At 38.9% G+C, this 18,720-nt stretch overlaps 1 protein-coding gene across 1 annotated transcript; it reads left to right on the forward strand.

Annotated features, from left to right (window-relative positions):
- Positions 1 to 2,372: 2,372 nt before the first annotated feature.
- Positions 2,373 to 18,688, forward strand: RHAG (Rh associated glycoprotein). The gene is made up of 10 exons (XM_052810275.1): positions 2,373 to 2,601; positions 9,097 to 9,280; positions 10,549 to 10,699; positions 10,896 to 11,043; positions 11,802 to 11,968; positions 12,859 to 12,996; positions 13,799 to 13,920; positions 14,576 to 14,661; positions 15,291 to 15,364; positions 17,113 to 18,688. Exons 1-10 carry the CDS (start codon positions 2,490 to 2,492, stop codon positions 17,188 to 17,190), a joined length of 1,260 nt encoding a protein of 419 aa, XP_052666235.1. The 5' UTR covers positions 2,373 to 2,489; the 3' UTR covers positions 17,191 to 18,688.
- Positions 18,689 to 18,720: the final 32 nt, after the last annotated feature.

Consider the following 18,720-nt stretch of genomic DNA (forward strand, 5'->3'; position numbering starts at 1 on the left):
TCCCCATCTCATGCACTGCACAGGCCAGATGACTTACAGCAGAGCAAATGACCACATTTGGCAAGTCCTTGAAAATCTTGGGTGAAAAGCCCAGGTCTGGTCCTGAGTCAAGTTTCTAGAGTTTTGATGCTTAAATCTGAACTACTCACCAAAGGTTTGCAATATAATCAATGAAGGGAAATGAGAATCTCTAAAACATTACACAACTTTTCCTAAGACAACTGTTTAAGAGAGTTAAGACTAATAATTTTCTTGAGATGCACATAATTTTGTATTAACTACAAAGGCAGTACAACATGACTGACAAAGACATGCAAGAATACTCTTTCAGTATAGATTGTGTGTCTGTGTCTGTATGTGTTTATGTACCTGCATGCAATTTAAAAAATAAAGTAATAATCTCAGAGAAAGTCCTGATCGAACGAACTTGACTTGACCCATTTAAAATTTAAACATTTATTAAAAGGCACTTTCCCCAATCAGATTTCAACAAGGAGCCTTTTCTGCACCCCTGAAGGGACTTAATATAAGGACTGCACATATGTCATGAGAAATTCACTAGGGAAAACATTATGTAATGAATAACACAAGTTATTCACGGTTGAGCTATGGGTAAAAAACAATGAACTTTACTTGTGATTTTGTTCTTTTTTAATCACTTCCTGTGCAAATGAAAGAGCTCCCAGGTCCTTACAATCAAACACTGCCGTCTGTCTTATCCTGTGGTACAGCAAAGATGAGCAATAGCTTTTTAACAAAGCTCTGCTTCCTCTCTTTGAGCTGTCCAGATGAAATACAGTCACTACAAAGAAAAAATACGGATGTGCTTATTTTAACTTTGCCACTTGCAAGTTTGATTCTGTGACAGACTGGTATGTTCTTCTTGCTAAATAATTTGGTTTCCATTCCAAATCCACAGGCCCATTTTCAAGGAGAAAAAGCTGAGGTCATTTTAAACTTAGTTTGGACAATGGTCTAATTGTAATCTTTATACTAGAAAACTGAACAGTGCCAGGGCTTTTATCTTCCCTAAGATTACAACAGCAGCGTCAAGCAGATTTAATCCAGGAGTTACCATGAGCAGGGGACATTTCTAAAAAGTGTCTTGTGTCAACCACCCTGCTTGGCAAGCTAAAGATTGACAGATCTGTAAATTGGCCTCAGGACCAGAGAAAAGGCCATGGCACCGCCTGGTACACCAGTATAGATGGACCCTAAAAAACCCTGAGTTCTTTAAATCTCATAGCACATGAGCAGTTTTCCAACAGTAGTCTCACCAGGGCAGCAGCCCAATGTAGCATCACCTCCCAGCATCTATGGTTTATACCAATTTTTATATCCATGGACTGATACAGCATTTTATTGCTGTATCCTAGCACTACTACTTCACGACCAATTAGTCTACTACTGCAATATCATCCTTTTTTTTAATAGATACAATTTTTCATGAAATAAAGGCTCCTACGATACAATTTTGGCCTATCTTCTGAATACTGGATTAACAGAGGCCAAGTTACTCAGTACCACATCAATAAAATATTTTATCCACAAAACTTTTAAGAGTCAAGACAAATTTTGATAAGCAGTGTGAATCTCAAGAACAAGTGATTGTCCAACAGTAATCTAAATGAAATTTAATTTGCTCCTTCATAAGAAAGTTTACAAACTGACCTTTTTAAAGACCATTTAAGAGATTTGGTCTCTGACCCATTTTCATTGTCTGAGCTAAGGGAAATGCAAAAAGCAATAATTAAAATTGAAAAATTGAGCTGTTTTTTCAAACTCCTCTTTTTAATAATCCGCAGCTTTATTTTTTAACAACTAGGAATATCCTTTTTTCTTATGAAGAAGCATAATTATTTTCTTTTTAAATGAGTTCACAATGAGAACTTGTGCTCTGAGTGCTTCAATCACTGTGAAATAAGAACAAGTACTTCTTCAGCCTGCCGAAAGAGCTTCTCTTTGCTTATCATATCCTATATGAAGAGATAGGAAATTATCCATGTTTCATATAAGACGAAAAATTATTTACCTTTTAAAACAAAAGCTACATCTTCAAGAAATTATTGACTACAGGAAACACAACTGACTGTCACTGTGTTCCTTACTATGTGCAGCAAACCAGGCTCTGTGAGATTTTCTTTTAGGCTACTTCCTTTTTAAAATATGTATAAGACAGTGAGAAGCATATCTGTGGCTAAATGAGCTGGTTTGCATTACAAATTGAAAAAAAAGTAAGCCAGCATTTCATGCACAGAAATAGCCTGGGAAATAGAAATTGCTATATAGACCCATATTATTTCCCATTTCCCTCCCATAGTGGGTGTGACGGTGTGTTCGCCTGTCTCTCTGTTACTTTTTTTTCTTTTTTTTTTTTGCTATATCACCCAGATCCACTGAATTAGGCAGCTCCACTGAAGGCAAGCATACTTTATCAAGCTCTCACAGCCGCCTGCTCTCCTGCAATACCTTCAGCCCTTGACACCAACATGAGGTTCAAGTTCTCGATCCTGGCTCTTCTTCTGGAAGTGTGCATCATTGTTTTGTTTGGGATATTTGTGGAATATGGTGACCATAGTGCCTCTGAAACTTTATACCCAGGTAAGTGTTGCTGTCTAAGATTTATAGAAGTTAGAATTTCTTTAAACTAATCCTAAGCAAAATTTCTGAATAACTTGTGAGACCTACCGATATAGCTAGAAAAGAAAGGCATGGTTTGGGGCAGACAAACTTTTTCTGAGGTGTAAAAGCAGCAGGCTTCAAAGCTTCAAATTCAAGTTGAGCACATATAAAATTCTGAAAGTAGCTAACTGCTGACAAGTTAGGTGTTCTGGGAGAGAAGAGTTCTGAAAATAGTTCTAGTGTTTGCATAGCAGGTTAAAACTTGGAGAAATACGAATTGCTTTGAACAATTCTAGCATTTTTCAGAGATGGATGGTAGCGCTTCTTGACGGACCTTCTATCCTGATTACTGCATCAAATAATGAAAATGAACAGAACATTTCATTACTATTATCCAGGATTCAAAAAGTTATCTTATGAGAACATGGAAATCAGGCAGCGTATTCATCATCATTACAAAATATGTTTGCAGAAACTGGACTCCATAAAGGGCAGTAGTTTTTGTCACAAGGTGAATAACCCCCTCCTATTTTTCAAAGCAGTGGCTCAGTTGTAGACAGCAATGGTTCAGCTGGTAAACGTTTCTGTTGATTTGTTGTTCTGCAAATGCTTGATGAAGTTTAGAGAGAAAGCTTTTGGCCTGAGAAGTATTTGCTTACTTCTCCCACCCTCCTCCTCCTCATGCAAAGATCAGACTGTTGTAAATAAATAGAAAAATAAGTCTGCAGAGGAGCAGCCTGTGTCTTGGTGGGAGTATTGAAGGTTTGTTGTTCGTTTTCTTGGCTCTGATGTCTTAACAACTTGTAGCCCTGATTGCAAACCTCTTAATGATGATCATAACAGTACAGAACTCCTTGCCTGTTATGTAGTACCCATGTAATTTTGAATGCGTCTCTCTTTTTGTCTCATTCTGACTGGCCTTTCAGTGACTGTTACAGGGGAATGTGATCTCAGGGTCTCTTCACTCCCTAGTTGTCTTGTGTTATGTATTCTCACACAGAGCATTGTCCAGTTGAGAGAACAGTGAATGCACAGCATTATTCAGCTCCAGATGCAAGTCAGGTGATGAACATCAGGGGCTAATTACTCAAAATTGGGTTAACTCCACTGAGATGCAGCAGTATCCCTGGGAGATAGTAACTTAGGCTATGCCAGAGCCCGTTCTTTTTCTGAGACACAACTTGGCCATGTCCATGATATTGAACTATGCCAGTTCCGAAATTAGGTGGCCTTATCTAGACACTATATTGGGAATGACCATTGGTCCACTGTCACCCATGAGGTGATAGTTGGCCTAGGTAAAACCTGTGCCAGAAACCACACAAATTTGACAGCACAGATAATTCTGCTCTGGCACTGTTATTTTATTAACATAGCTATGGCCTAAAACCCCTGTCCACCTACCTCTTCTCTGACTCTACCCCAAAACAACACAACAACAGATACAGCCACAGAACAATAGTGTTTGGGGCATCGCTGTACAATTTGGTAAGCTAGAAGGATGTTGTCTAGGACATGGGTCCTTCAGACTCAGATTAAGGTCTCTTTGCCCTGCAAAAACAGAGAAAATGACCTTCTCCAGTCTGAATATCATACCTGCTAGCTCTGGTACTAAATTGACCTGCATTTTCTTGGAGTTCCCCTTACCAAGGAAAATGAAGAAAGGTGCATGGGATCCTCGTGCTTATGCCAGTAATTTAATAGTCTTCAGTGGCCCCTTACAGTACTGTGGTGCATTTCTTAGTAAATCTCGAGTCTTCTGGATGGAGATTGCCTGTGCCACACACATCACCATGGGTACTGTGTTCCCTGGGGAGCTCCTGGGATAGACTGTTCTTGCACTTAACAAAACCCTCTCCCAGCCCTTGTGTGGAGCCGTGTTTTCTAATTTAATATCTCCATTTTAAAAAGGTGTCAGAGAGAGGGCAGGAACCTCATTAACATCATAGAGAAAAGGATTCTTCTCACCAGATGCTAACACCACAATATAGGCCTTTAAATGTAATCTATCCAGTTAGGGATCACCTATAGTTATTTCTTCCCTAATTCCTGTGTCTAAAGTATGTGGGAGAAATTGCCTGCTGTCTCCCATGCCTTCATGCACAGACAGTGTATGACTACGTGATACCTGCACGCCGTCCACACTACTGAACTGCTAGCAAGCTTCTTGCATGATTTTCGCTCATGCAAACCAGCACCTTGATGTCCTCCTTCATATGGCTTTAGGCATAGCATAGATAAGGGACTACTCTCAATAAGTAGTACAGGTGTGAACAGTGTTTGGGAGACAAGAGCTTGTAACTGTACAGATGTGTCAACCTGTGCCATTCGCCTTTTGGTTAGGCTGTTCAGTTTACCAGTAGAGACATAAACTAAGCAAATGCCGCAGATGTAATGTTGGGCTTTTAGATGCTGACCTACGAGTTGACGGATCTCATTCACAATAACAAAGTGGAATAAAAGCAGGGTTTCCTAATACCTGTATTTTCACTTTTAGGCCCTCTTCCTCTCAAACTTCCCTGTCTACAAAGTGCACACAAGAGCATAGTTTGCCTGAAGACCTGGCAGAAAGTTAATGCTATGGTTGTTTAGATGTTTTAGGACATATCCTGAGCGAGGACTTCCCCTGAGTTCACAAAATGATGGGTTCAAACCGCTTCCCATGCTGTCACCAGGGATGCTAACCCACCTCATAGATTTAGTTGTTTCATGCAGGGGACAATTTATATTCTCAGAACTGCAGTGCAGGGCCTGCTTTTATATGCCTTAAATACCTCAGCACAATGAATCCAAGCTGTTTCAGTATTTTGGATGGAAGAAAGATGAAAATAATAGTTGAGGATTACCATAGTTTTGTACTCAGGTAAGGGGGAGGCTGAGCTGAGATCATTCCCAAAGCATAGCTTTGTATTATATCTATTTCTGGTGGATGCAAGTACAGGCATGGTGAATTGGATGGACAACTTCACGTGTGCCGTGCCACTAGAATGGGAGGACAAAGGTGTGTGATGGTTTTGCAAGCACTCCTGGAGGATTTCTTTAGTACTGGTATCCTGTATGTAATATCCTGTGATTGATCCATGACTCATGGCTTAGGAAAACTTACGTGCCCCTTTTGTTCAGGGTTCTACGGTTTACTCCTTTAGGCAGAGTAAAATCACAGTTTTAGTATAAACCTAGATGCCACAGCATCTTTGTGTTGAGACTGACCACCATGCGGAAACCTTGCAGTGGAACTAATCTGTTGATCTCGGGCAGCCTTGCAGAATCACATACAGTGGTTTTGTTCAGGATCTGCGGGAGCATTTTTCCCAATCTTTATTTTCCTGTCTCACAGACAGAGGTACTACGTTTTGTTAAACACAACTAGTTACTGAAACAGTTTATTTCAAATCATGCTGTTTTCTCCATCATTTTAAATCATTCCAGACCTACTCTTCTTTAAAAGGATGCGTAAGAGGTAGTTAAAGCACAAGGTATAGGCTAGACTAGTTGAGATTTGTCCTCAACATCCATGAATTCACCTAGTTTTAACCAGGACTCTTAATCTTTTTTTGTAAATAAGTCCAGACAGCTTTAAAACATTTATATGAATCCCGGCTAGCCCTTGGGAGGACCCAGGATTACATGCCAACCAGCTGCTTGTTTCAAACAAAATTGCTTTTAATCTTCAGGGCTGGGGTAAGATTTCTAAAAGTACTTTTCAAAAGAGACCTGAGCATGCAGAAGCCCTATTGATGGGCACTGAGAATTAAATTCCTAAGTCATCAACATGTTTTTCAAACCTGTTCTGTTGCTTACACATAGAGTCAGGTTACTTAAGCAGTAAAGGATCTTTTACTAACCTAGACATGACTTACTGGGATGTTGTATACATCAAAGGGATTGTTCTGATGAGAACAATTTACTTGCTTTGTCTGCAATGATTTAACCAGGAGATTGCAAACAAGAGCAGGTAATATGCTGAATGCTAACAAACCATAATCTCCTCTGGGAGACTGGAAAAATTTTGTAACCTGGAGCTGACTAGCCTGAATGGGCAAAACTAAAACTTTATTGGAAAGTTCAGGGCATAGGCTGATTAAATAATAAAAAGAGCAGAAGTAGGTCATTTTCAAATGTACCCCTCATTTTGTGCATGAAACTCAAGTATAATATAAACTGAAAACTGTTGAAGTCGTATATCACTTTGACTTGTCATGCTAAGCATTTATTAAACACATTTCCATTTTCTTCTGCTAAAGTCAAACAAAAAGGCTACTTTTGTAGATGTTGCTGTGCAGCTTTTATGAATTTGCTCTCAAGTTCTGTATTTTTTTGGTAACATTAACAAGTTTTTAATAAAGTGGTTATACAAGAGTCAGACAAATAACCTGGGCCACTTCTCAAAGACAAAGGTGCTGATCCCACAGGCTGCTGGGTGAATGGTCACTCACAGAAAATTATTTTTAAAAGGGGAGAAAAAGGCTTGTTCAGCATCCAGTTTCCACTTATCCTCAAAAAAGAAGGAAAGAGATCTTGCGTTACTCCTTCCCTTATTTGAGAAGAGCTGTCTCATGTTTTTGTTCCACTTAAAAAGAAAAGGTGGGTGATCACCTGTATCTGAGATCATCAGGGTGGTGTTAAAGGAATGCTGGGAAGGCTATCCATTCTCATTCCTACCGGCCCTAACCACTGCTACATGTTTTCCAAGACATTTGAAGGAGAGTTGCTCTAGATGTGCAGTCCACCACCACAGTCAAGCCAGGTATGAAGGCACAGCTCTGTGTTCCTGCGGCACAGGCTGCTGCAAGCTGGGACGATGCACAGACAGATGTACCCGTCAAATGATCTTGGATTTTAATATCCTTTTCCTAAACACCCCCCCGCTGACTCCGGAATTTGGGCCAATTAAGCTGTGGTTTGGGTTCTGCATCTACTAAAACGCTAAAGACTTTGCTGCTGGTAGAATCAGGAGGGTTGTATTAGCATGGTTTGTGTTGTCCCCAGCCATATCTTTTTCATGTCTTGCCAGGTCCTCTGAAGCAAGGGAATATGTTGAGCTCTAAGCAAGACAGTTATTTTCACACAGCACTGCAATACAAAATATGCAAGTATATCAAAAGCAGAAGCCCAAATGGGGAAGTTAAGTTGATTATGTATCTTTTAAAATCAGTAGTAAGCACAACACAAGAGTTTGGATAATAGTTCTAGAAACTGAGTAACATGGAGGAAAATGGGTAGCTTCCGAAGGACTGCAGGGGCCTCAGAAATCCCATCACTGGCGATTACTGAAGTCGGGAAATAAATGTGAAAATGTCCAGCCTAAAGAGGAAGCAGAAGAGTTGGGGATGTCTGCGAGCCACCCGCATTTCTATGCTGTTTCTTAAATGCATGTAGCCCAATGTAAAGGATCTTACTACATGCGTGTATGTATTTCAGTGCTAGGTCAGGGCTGGAATGTGACAGTGCAAATATAATAGACTTTATTAGGAATCTCCAGCAGCTTATACTTTTGGGCCCTCTCTTGGCTAAACATGGTAATGCATAAAGCAAAAGTAGGAATGCTGAAAGTATGTATCTGGGAAATGTAACTTCAAGCCAAATATTATACTAACCAGGTCAATGTCTCAAGCTTTTCCCATGTATTTGCATGTAAGAAGCAATGAAGTAGAAATGAAAATAAATAGTTTATCTATACTGAGGTTCTTACTAACAATAAAATCAGAGAAAAAGCTTTAATTGCAGGACTCAAACCTGTTTGGTGTAGAGTCAATTAAACGACATAAAACACTTCAGAGTAACAAAATATTTTAAAATATAAAATATCCATGTTATGATGATAAACTCAGCTTGTATTAAAAAGCCTAGAAAAGGAAATTAAAAGAACTTCCAAAAAAAGTAGAAAAAGAACTAACCATATTTTAATAAAATTCATGTTTGAAAAAAAAAAGCATGTTTAAAGGATGGCTAAGTATATGCTGATTAGCAATGTTAATTTACTAGTTTAGACATTACCTTAAATGTCTTTTTCTTTTACACAGGTAAAGAAATCAATCTCTTGTACAGTAATTTTTAGGGACCACAAGTATACCTTTCACTGGGCCAGCTAGCATTCTATCAAAAAAAATCCCATGTACAATTTTGGAGTGAGCTAGAACACGCTGGATGTGACAACCTTTATTTGAGGGGGAAGAGAACTTTTCTGTAAGGACATGAAGCTGTGATGTTCCAGGTAGCTTCACATGCAAAGAACCATTCCAGACCCATTAAATTTCCTAGAGACCTAGAGTTATTTCCATAATGATATAGCAAGGAATAAAATCAATAATTGGGTCTTGCATTTTCCAGAGACTCAATCTTCAACTAGTAGACTGGTCAAAGTGGGGAAGGATGGATCACATTGATGACATGAGTTTGGAACTCTTCTGTTAAATCCTCTGTCCCTAGCTTTCCTCCCTTCATAGTCACTACACAGACATGTTTTCCCTTCAGTCTTTCAGGATGTCCATGTGATGATATTTGTTGGATTTGGTTTCCTGATGACCTTTCTGAAGAAATATGGATTCAGCAGTGTTGGTATCAACATGTTCATTGCTGCCCTTGGTCTCCAGTGGGGAACCCTGATTCAAGGATTTTTGCACACAAAGGGAGAGAAAATTCCTGTTGATATCAAAAGGTACCTGTGAATTTACCAAAACTGACATTTCTATCCCTTAAGATATCAGGAGAAGCCGTAAACTACCACATCTGTGGGATCAGACTTCTAAGTTCTCTGAAATTTGATCGAGCCTTACTGTCCACCTCTCAACGTTCCTCTGCCTTTCACCTCTAAATGGGCAACATCTTGTGCCCTGAGCCAAGGGAACCAAAGGGTGGGATGAAATTGAGGTGCTATGTTACATGAGCACCACAGGTGATGGAGAGACTCTGCTTTGGATCTCTGGAGCTGTGGAAGCTGGAAGATCTCCAGCAGTAACACAGTACCTCCTGCATCCAGCAGGCATGAAAGGATCTGTCCTTCCATGACACATGGGGTCACAGAAGAAAGGCTGGAACAGTGTGTCTGTCCTTTCATGAGGTTTTCTCCTACTTCTCAAGGAATGATCTGCATGAACACCATACTGCAGTAGGTTTTGGACCCCCATCACAGAATAAGAGACCTCAAGAGCAATATCTCTAGATACTTTTAATCCCCCTCCCATTCATCTGTCCTGCTTCTACTAAGGTCTCAGAATGTTTTCCACATCTGCAGTTCTGTTTTCTGAGACAACTTGTAGACAATTCTGAAAGGGACATCATCCAAATGTTACTGAGGGACAAGCAGAAATAATATAAGTAGTTCCTTAATGCTTACAGACAGGCATTTGCAGAGGGACCCATAAGTTAGTGCCCCTCTGTGCTGCAAGTTTTTGACCAGTTTGTGGTTTTATTTATCTTTGCCATTCCCCATAACCTGTTAACACTGGTCCTTCCTGACAGCTAGTGTAAACATGATGCACAGTGATAGAAAGGCATGCAAGGCTTTTGGAATGAGATAAACCATCTGACCAAAGCTAAGAGCTCCCTGTCATCTTTGGAGTTCAAAGGACAGTCAGAGCTGGAAATATCCCTGCATATCCGCACTATACATCTCATCTGACTTTTCACTATAATTTCAACCGGCTAAGCACATATATGGTATAAGCAGGAGGTAACCTTCCCACATTTTTCCCTCAGTAGCTGGTAAGATCCCTACAAAACCCATCTGGAAAGGTTTGATTTAATTTTCATCCACGAAGATGATCTTGATAATTCTGTATCTGAAGTTAAAGCTCTATCATTTTAATGATAAGACAGGTTTGATATTACAGCCTTATTTCAGGTCTCTTTAAACTGATTTTCTTTTTTCTTGTGTTTGGTTTTTTTTTTTCTTTGTTTTGTTTTTATTCATTTTCTTAACTTCAGCATGATAAATGCAGACTTCAGTACAGCAGCTGCCTTGATTTCATTTGGAGCAGTCCTGGGGAAAACAAGTCCTCTTCAGATGCTGATCTTGACAGTTGTGGAGGTCACAATCTTTGCAGGCAATGAATATCTAGTTACAGAAATACTTCAGGTACAACTATTTAGCAATAACTGTTTTCTGTTTATAACAAATGTTTTCACTTTGTAATACTTCCAGCTTACATATACTAGGTTCTAGTTTCTACCATAGAAAATAAACCATTAAAGTCATCCAGACTTCTCTTTCATCAAATCCTCATCTTCGTGCTGTATAAAATCTGTGGCATTATTCTGGGTCCCTATTACAGGCCACAGATGTTGGAGCCTCAATGACTATCCATGCTTTTGGAGCTTATTTTGGTTTGGCCGTAACCCTAGTCTTGTATCGTCCTGGTTTGAAAAACAAACATGAAAATGAAGAATCTACCTATCACTCGGACATATTTGCCATGATTGGTAAGTGAAGTAATAGTGAGTGCTAATCAGTCATTCATCCCTCTTTCATCCCTATGTTTTAATGATTGCTTATTATTACGCTGCATCCATTTTCTTAAGTACACTCCTAGAGGCATATTCTTTTTTGTCTGATGCATGCACAAAGTTTTCAGTGACACACATATTTTTACAGTTTTTCCTTGGTTAAAAAAAAGGAGAGATCAAATTAAAGATGTATTTTCACTTTGCTTTAGTGGTGACTCTTTTTTTGTTAAATCTTCTGTTATAAGCAGCATTTGCATAGAAATTGGCCATAATTAGAAGTATTGATCTGTTCCTGTCCCGCTAATGAATGTTAGAAACCACACATCTATTTGTCCTCCAGATCTATTCATAGATCAATTTACCAGCTAAAACTATCAGTTATATCAATAGATGATAAAGGATTTGCATATGAACTGTCTTGCTAATGCATCCTATTATGGTATAGTTTTCACAGTGGTGGTGAGCTCTGGCAGCGAGTGGGGCATGACAAGGGATCACAACGTCTTAAAGTCTTCCAGTAGGATTTGACAGAGACCATGTGTCCAAATCCCAGCTGCCAGTGTCAAAAGCTCCTGCATAATCTATTATTTCTTCCAGCGCTTTGGCTATTTCATGTTTCTTACTCATCATCTTCCTCATTTCTTGTAGCTAGTTCTGTTGTGTTGGATCTTTCACATTGAAATACCCCTTGTGACTGAATAGTCTTTGTTTCGTTTTGGCTTATATTCATCCAGGTACCCTGTTCCTTTGGCTTTTTTGGCCCAGTTTTAACTCTGCCATTGCATCTGAAACAATTTACCAGCTTAAAGCAATTGTCAACACTTACTATTCCTTGGCTGCGTGTACTGTCGTAACATTTGCCCTCTCCAGCCTGGTGGATCAAAGAGGCAAATTCAGTATGGTAAGAATCACATCGCAACCCCTGTTAAATCGAGTCACCCGTCTATAACAAGGATGATTAGGCAGATTCCCAATGTCCGTGAGCTATCTGGAGCCTTTGGTCATACTGTGGGCAAAATTAGAGCTATTATGCTTCTAAAAGCTATAATGTAAGATTGGGGCCTGAGGCAACCCACCCTGCTTTAGTGATGTGGTGATTCCTCAGCGAGATCACTGCATCTGGAGAGTGATGGTCCTGCTCCCTTGTTCTCTTTTGTCCGTGGAACCTGCTGGACCATAGAGACATCAGTCCAACGTTCAGGTGGACTTTTGGGTCTTGCTCCAAAGAAGATCCTATGTGAGTTAACAGTATTGCAATAGCCAAAATAGGTCTCTCAAGGCAACAACCTGTTCCCTGGCAATCTCACAGTGCAGCTGCACAACAGGCAAAGCCAAACTAGGTTGGGGCTGCCAGGCTGTCAGCTTGCATCTCCTTGCCCTAAAATCCAGCCCTATGTTTTCACCCACTTCGTTCCAGTAGTTGCAGTGTTTATCTAAGCCCAGCGTGAGCAGGCACAGTTCAATGAGCTTGCAGAATTTGCTGCTGTTGTAGGAAGCAGTTCTCGCTGGCTCAGCCTGGCTTCTCGAGAGGTCAGATGAGTTTTAGTGACTTAGCAGAAGTTGAACATCATTAACCTGGCCCGAGTTAAACTGGCTTAGAGCAGCTTTGAATCAACACTCTGAACATGTAACAGGGAACCCTGTTTTAAATTCCTGTTCATTCTTCATTGGAAAAATCCCACCTGAAGAAAAGGTAAACTTCTGTACGCAAAAAAGCCTTCAAAGCCACTCAGCCCTGAAACAAGCCTCTCTTCCACATATCTCATCTCCACCTCTGTATACTCTTTGCAGGTCCTCATTCAAAATGCTACCCTGGCAGGAGGAGTAGCAGTGGGTACCTGTGCTGACATGTCCATCCACCCTTTTGTTGCCATGTGCATTGGGAGCATGGCTGGAATCATCTCTGTCCTTGGGTTCCACTTCTTGACTGTAAGTATTGAGGACCCACCTCTTGCTTCGTTGGCTTTACTGGAGCTCCCTTTGTTTGCTAGAAAGGGAGTTTTAGGCTGATAGGGTATAGAGAGTAAGCTCTAGCTAAAGTTATTTTTAAATCACTGTGATTTAAATATATGCTTATGAGCTAACTTCAGTCCCTCTACTAGCTAAAAAGAGAGAAGGATCATGAACATATTAAAATTCATTAACGTTGGGATTTCTGTTCAAGAGGCTGCCAGAATTTTGCTCCAAACCCATGTTTCAGTGAAATAGGACTAATTACATTTCACTCTTTTGAAATTTCTAAGTAGATCTGTAATAAAAAAATACTTTCGAAGTGTAAAATGGAATTGTTTCATGTGCAAATTGTAGAAACAAAATATTCTGAGTAAAACTGTTTAAAATGTAATTTCCTGATGGAGAAACATCCTGGAAGAGAATACCTGGCTAGCAGACTCAGAACAGGTGTGTATGTGCTAGTTAGCCACCTCTTTCAACTTTTGCTGCAGTGGCTGAAAAGATTAGAAATATCAATGGACTGTCATATCTTTTGCACCATTATATTTATGGTAGTAGCTTGGACATTTGTACCATTATATATACATACTTGGTCTTCTCTGCATAGAAACAATTTCACAGTGAAGGGAAAGATAGCAGGTTTTATAGCTAAACTTTGTGTACATAAAATAAGTTAAATTGTTTCTTGTACTTCTGCACTACTTTCTTTTGCATATCATTCTATAGATAACAGAAGACAATAAACTCACCATAAACTTCATATTTCCCCTCATTTCAGCCTTTCTTGGCATCCAAGCTGAACATTCAAGACACTTGTGGAGTTCATAATTTACATGGTTTACCTGGAATACTGGGAGGTATCACTGGCATCGTAGTAACTGCAGTAAAAGACGAAGCTAGGTGAGTTATAGAGAGAAGACAGAAAGGACCTTATTGATTTTTGAAGATCTATCCTAATTTTCCACCCTCCTTGGATCTAACTAGCATTATTTTTTTTTTTCAGAAAATGCATCTTTGGTTTGATGTCAGACATCATGTTCTGGTTTAAATAGGACTCTTCTTGATATCCTGCCTTTAACATACTGTTTATATGCCAATCTTGTTCCAAATTAAAAGCTTGAGTAAAAATAAATAAATTAAAAACATCATAAAAACCAGCATACAGAACCATTCGAATATAGAAGAATCTTTATTACAATTCTACAATTACACTGCTGGTAACAGTAAGATTTCCAAGAAAATTGGCAAAATGCGCTATTTCTCTATCTGAAACGACTCCAAGAAGATGAAATGCTGGTCTTTCTGACAAAGGGGAACATTCTCTAAAGGCTTACAAGATACTAATAGTCCTTTCAAAGAACTTGTTTTCACCTGTAGTCCAAAAAAACCCCAGAATAAAATAATGATTTCTGTCTTGCACACAGCAATGGCAGGATATTTTCCTGTGAGCCATCTTGTCCAGCAGACAGCAAATACAATGTTGTAAGACCACTTATCAGTCTCAAAGCGTAACATTTTTTTAATTGCGAATGGTTTGTTTTTCTGCCCTTTTCAGGCAAGGTGTCCACTTTACTCCTGGCATGCAGGCTGCTGCCCTGGGCAGCACAATTGGAATTGCACTGGTTGGCGGAGCCTTGACAGGTCAGTATGATGCATAGAGCAACTGAAATATATGTGAATTTAGAGGTTTGCCCATGGAGAACTTCAGCGTATCAACAATTTCATGTGAATAATACAAAATAGAAAAATAGAAATAATGCGTGATGGCAGAAACTTAAATATAGAAAAGCAGTTTTCCAACAATTTTGTCTTCAAATTCAGTCTAAATACCTTATTGAATACATGCTTCAAAGATACGGGGTTGTATATATAGGAATAGTAAGATGTTGTTCTGGATGGAATTCTTCTCTAGATTCAGACACTTAAAATTCTGAACAGAAACTAGTTTGAGATTAAGACATATTCATTTCGGTGTCACAGGTTTCCACGTGATTATGGATACTTTCCAAACAAAAATTCAGGCTGAAATAGAAAATTCCAGTCTGAAACCTGGGAAAGGTTTGAGCAATTAAAAACAAGCCTTTATTCATGTCAACATGAAGAAACCTGCATCTCTCACAATGAGAGACCTGATGTCCCAAGATGGTTGGGCATTTCCATAGACTGGGAAATGAGTCAGAAAACTTAGATGACTCCCCAGGGCACATCTGAGGAACATTTATTTGGGCATTTTGTCCATTTTCTAACCTCTGATGCTGTTTTTCCTGCAGGTGGTATTCTAAAGCTGCCCTTCCTGGGACAAGCATCTGACCAGAACTGCTTTGATGACTCTGTTTATTGGGAGGTAAGATACAACCTCCCTTTATTTTCATTATGTTCAAAGATGTACAGCACATTGCAGTCCTGTTCTCCTGGGGTTTGTGGTTTGCACACATGAGTCAGCTTTCAAAAATATTGCTCTGCCTCAGGCTGTGAATTTATCAAGGCCACCTTCAGGATCTTTTTTGGACTTGCTAGCTAGTATGCCATTTACATTGGACTAACCTTGAGAAAAAGCAGAAATACAGCCAATAAATTGAGACCTCAGTGGAGCTTTTTATGTCTCTTCTAAGTGCTCGCTGTGTCAGGTATCCTCTTCCTTCTTGTAGTTTAGACACATGATATTTGCATTTTTGGCTAAATGTTGCTACTTTTCTAGTGTCATCTAGAATTTCATACTGAATGAAATCTAGAGCACTTCTTCAGTATTTGTAGGTGAGTCTTCTTTAGGCTGAGCAGAAGCTCTTCTGCATCCTGGTTGAATGATCTGACCACTGAGGTTATCAGAAGAAGATGGGCCTCGTGGCACTAATGTTTTATGCATGAAGACACAAACAATGGGGCAGAGAAACAAGGACATCTGAAATAGCCCTGCCAAGCTCCCTTTGCGCTCAATGAAGAACTGGCTTTAGATTGCAGTTCATTTGAATCCTTCCAGATCTATGTTAGGTTACATGAATTAAAACCTTGAAAGTCTCTCTATTCCCCACTGATAATGAAAGACCTTTCATTGCCTATGTCAGACATAGAGCTCTGTGGAGACTGTAGTGACCTAGATTTGATCAGTTTAGTCTCACACATTTCTCTGAGTTGGATGCCTACAGTCAAGTGCAGAGCAGAAACTCAGACATACTTTTCCTCTTCGCTAACTTAAGAAGCTCCCTGTACTGTTTGTAGACTTTCTGCATCTCCCTTCATTAGAGACTGATGACAGATTCTTAATTTAGGCAATCTGAATTTATCCTTTATGCCAGGACAAACTACAGAAGGCAAGACAAGAAGAAATACGTGATATACATTCCTTGTAAATAAAATGTTGTGAACCCAAAAGGAGATTTTATTAGTTTTTTAATTAATTAAATGCCAGTATGAACCATACAATTTAGCTTTTGGTGAGAGAAAGTTTGCAGTCAAAGGGGCACTTTTGAGCCAAAAGATCAGCTGTAGCAACAGCAATCATAAAAAAACACTTTTAATGACAGCTCTGCAAGTCATTCACTGTTTGACTTCAGGAAAGTCAAAGCACCATTTTTTGGCAAGACCTGAAACAGGCTGTCATATGTAAATGATAAAAAATGTCAGGAAAATAAAAGTTTTGAAGTGTGGCAGAAGAATTCACAGCCTGTGTTGACCAGTGATAACAATACAACCCTGCTCAATTGAAAGTCCTGTAGAATCAGAAGAACTGCTCAGAAATATTTTGAGTGAGCTTTATCAGGTAATGGGAAGGGACATTCACATTTGGTATACAACATCATTTACATTTCATTAGAGATGGTCACCTTGTTTCTTTAGAGCTCTTTGAAAATCTCAGATATTAATTTTGCACTCTTGTAGCTAACATCAGTGTTAAGATATTCTTCTATTAAGAAAACCCTGAATTCATCCCTTAGAATTCACAACTGGTGCTTCATGTCAGGCTGGGTCAATGTTAATAAAAAGACACATAATATCTACAAACAGAATTACATTCTCGGTGCACTTTAGTCTCCTTTTGTGGAAAAAGGAAGTCTATATCTCATTAACTGAACTCTTCTCTGATTTTCATGGCAGGTTCCAGAAGAGGAGAAACTACATGAAATTCACGCTAACAACTATGATGGGCCCAGCAGATTTGAAGCCACAATGTAGAAAAATAATTCATCTGTAATATTTGCCCTAATGATGCTCTTTTCAGTCTCTAATGCTAAAAAAAACCATCCGAGTATTGTCCTAATCACATTAGGTTTTCAAGAAGGGGTGGTAGATAACTATATTTTTGTAATATAAAACAAGCTTGATTTTAGAATACATAGTCACTATGCTGAGCTCAAGTGAATTAATTAGATCCTTCCAATATATTTGTTCATCAGGAAAACCCATCACAAACTGCTCTACAAAATTATCTGTATTTTACCTTTTGTCATCACTGAGTCAATATAGCCATTGAGCAACCTTTGTGTTTCAAGCCTATTACAGGATACCATATTTAACTGCAAGATTTCTGAGTTAGAATCACACCCTTCGACTGCGTAAGGGTAATCAAGAAGAAATTGATTGATATCGTTTATTTGGATTCTAACAAGCTTTTCACCAGAGCATCTCAGATTAACTTTTTAAGAAAGTGTGCTGTCCTATTTTCGGATGGGAGAGAAAATGTGCTGTATTTTGAAGACTGGTTATGACAGGAAACAAAATGTTGAAATCATTTTCATGACAAAGCACAGAATATAGTGATTGATAAGGTATACTAAGTGGCAAGATGAGTATCAAGATTCTTTGTTAATATGTTTATTGAAAGGGAGAAGAAAGTGAAATGGTGAAAAATATCATTATTGGCATAGATTTATTTAGACTGTTTCAAGGACACAATAACGGAATTGAGTAGGAGTTATGAAACCAGGTAATTACATAATATGTCTTATTAGGTCCAACAGGAATAAGTGGATAGTAGCACCGTTAATGTCAATAGATATAAACCGAACAAAATGCTAGCTCCAAGAAAAAACGTCAGCTATTAGGAACTGATTGGAAAGCAACTATGTTCAACCTACAGAAGACTCAGTGGAGAACTTCTGTGTGGCGAGTCACTACCTTTGAAGTCACTGCCTCCTAAAACAAGATAAAGCAGAGAGAAGAAATTTGAGGCTAAATTAAGATAAACTAACTCCACCTGATAAGTGATGATAATGGCTGCTCATTTAAGAGTTACAAAAATTGAGGCATCTGAAGGAACTCTATGAGATGGCAGTAGCTGGAAGCAGAGTCACACATTTGTTCCTACCTACATGGGATAATCCATTGAGAGACAATGGATGGGAGATGAAAATCTAACAGAAGGATCACAGTGCCTCTAGGCATTATTCAGACACAGAAAGCTACCACTGATGTCTCAGAAGGACAAGCTACCGTGGATGAACTTTCAAGACTTTTTTATATTAGTATCTTATTTCAAGGCTTACTTACCAGATTTAAGGGGAAAACTCTTCTCTTATAAAATAGCACAGATATTTTCAGTTCTGCTGATGTATTTTTCTTGAAAAACTTTAGAAATATACTAGGCAGGGCTGTCCCATATGTTATATCAGCTGTATACTGCTATATATGTCAGATTTCTATCTATGAATGAAAATACATTTGTTGTAACACACTTTAGTTCAGATATGCTCTTTTGCAGATGTG

This window comes from Harpia harpyja, chromosome 15 (genome assembly GCF_026419915.1).
Source record: "Harpia harpyja isolate bHarHar1 chromosome 15, bHarHar1 primary haplotype, whole genome shotgun sequence".
NCBI classification, from domain to species: Eukaryota; Metazoa; Chordata; class Aves; order Accipitriformes; family Accipitridae; genus Harpia; species Harpia harpyja.

What these genes read in the sequence shown, in the direction of transcription:
- RHAG (XM_052810275.1), top strand. Translation starts at nt 2,490, where the DNA reads ATGAGGTTCAAGTTCTCGATCCTGGCTCTTCTTCTGGAAGTGTGCATC. An exon ending in TTGGGTTCCACTTCTTGACT is followed by an intron (nt 12,997 to 13,798) that starts GTAAGTATTGAG and finishes CCCTCATTTCAG; the next exon opens with CCTTTCTTGGCATCCAAGCT. An exon ending in GCAGTAAAAGACGAAGCTAG is followed by an intron (nt 13,921 to 14,575) that starts GTGAGTTATAGA and finishes TGCCCTTTTCAG; the next exon opens with GCAAGGTGTCCACTTTACTC.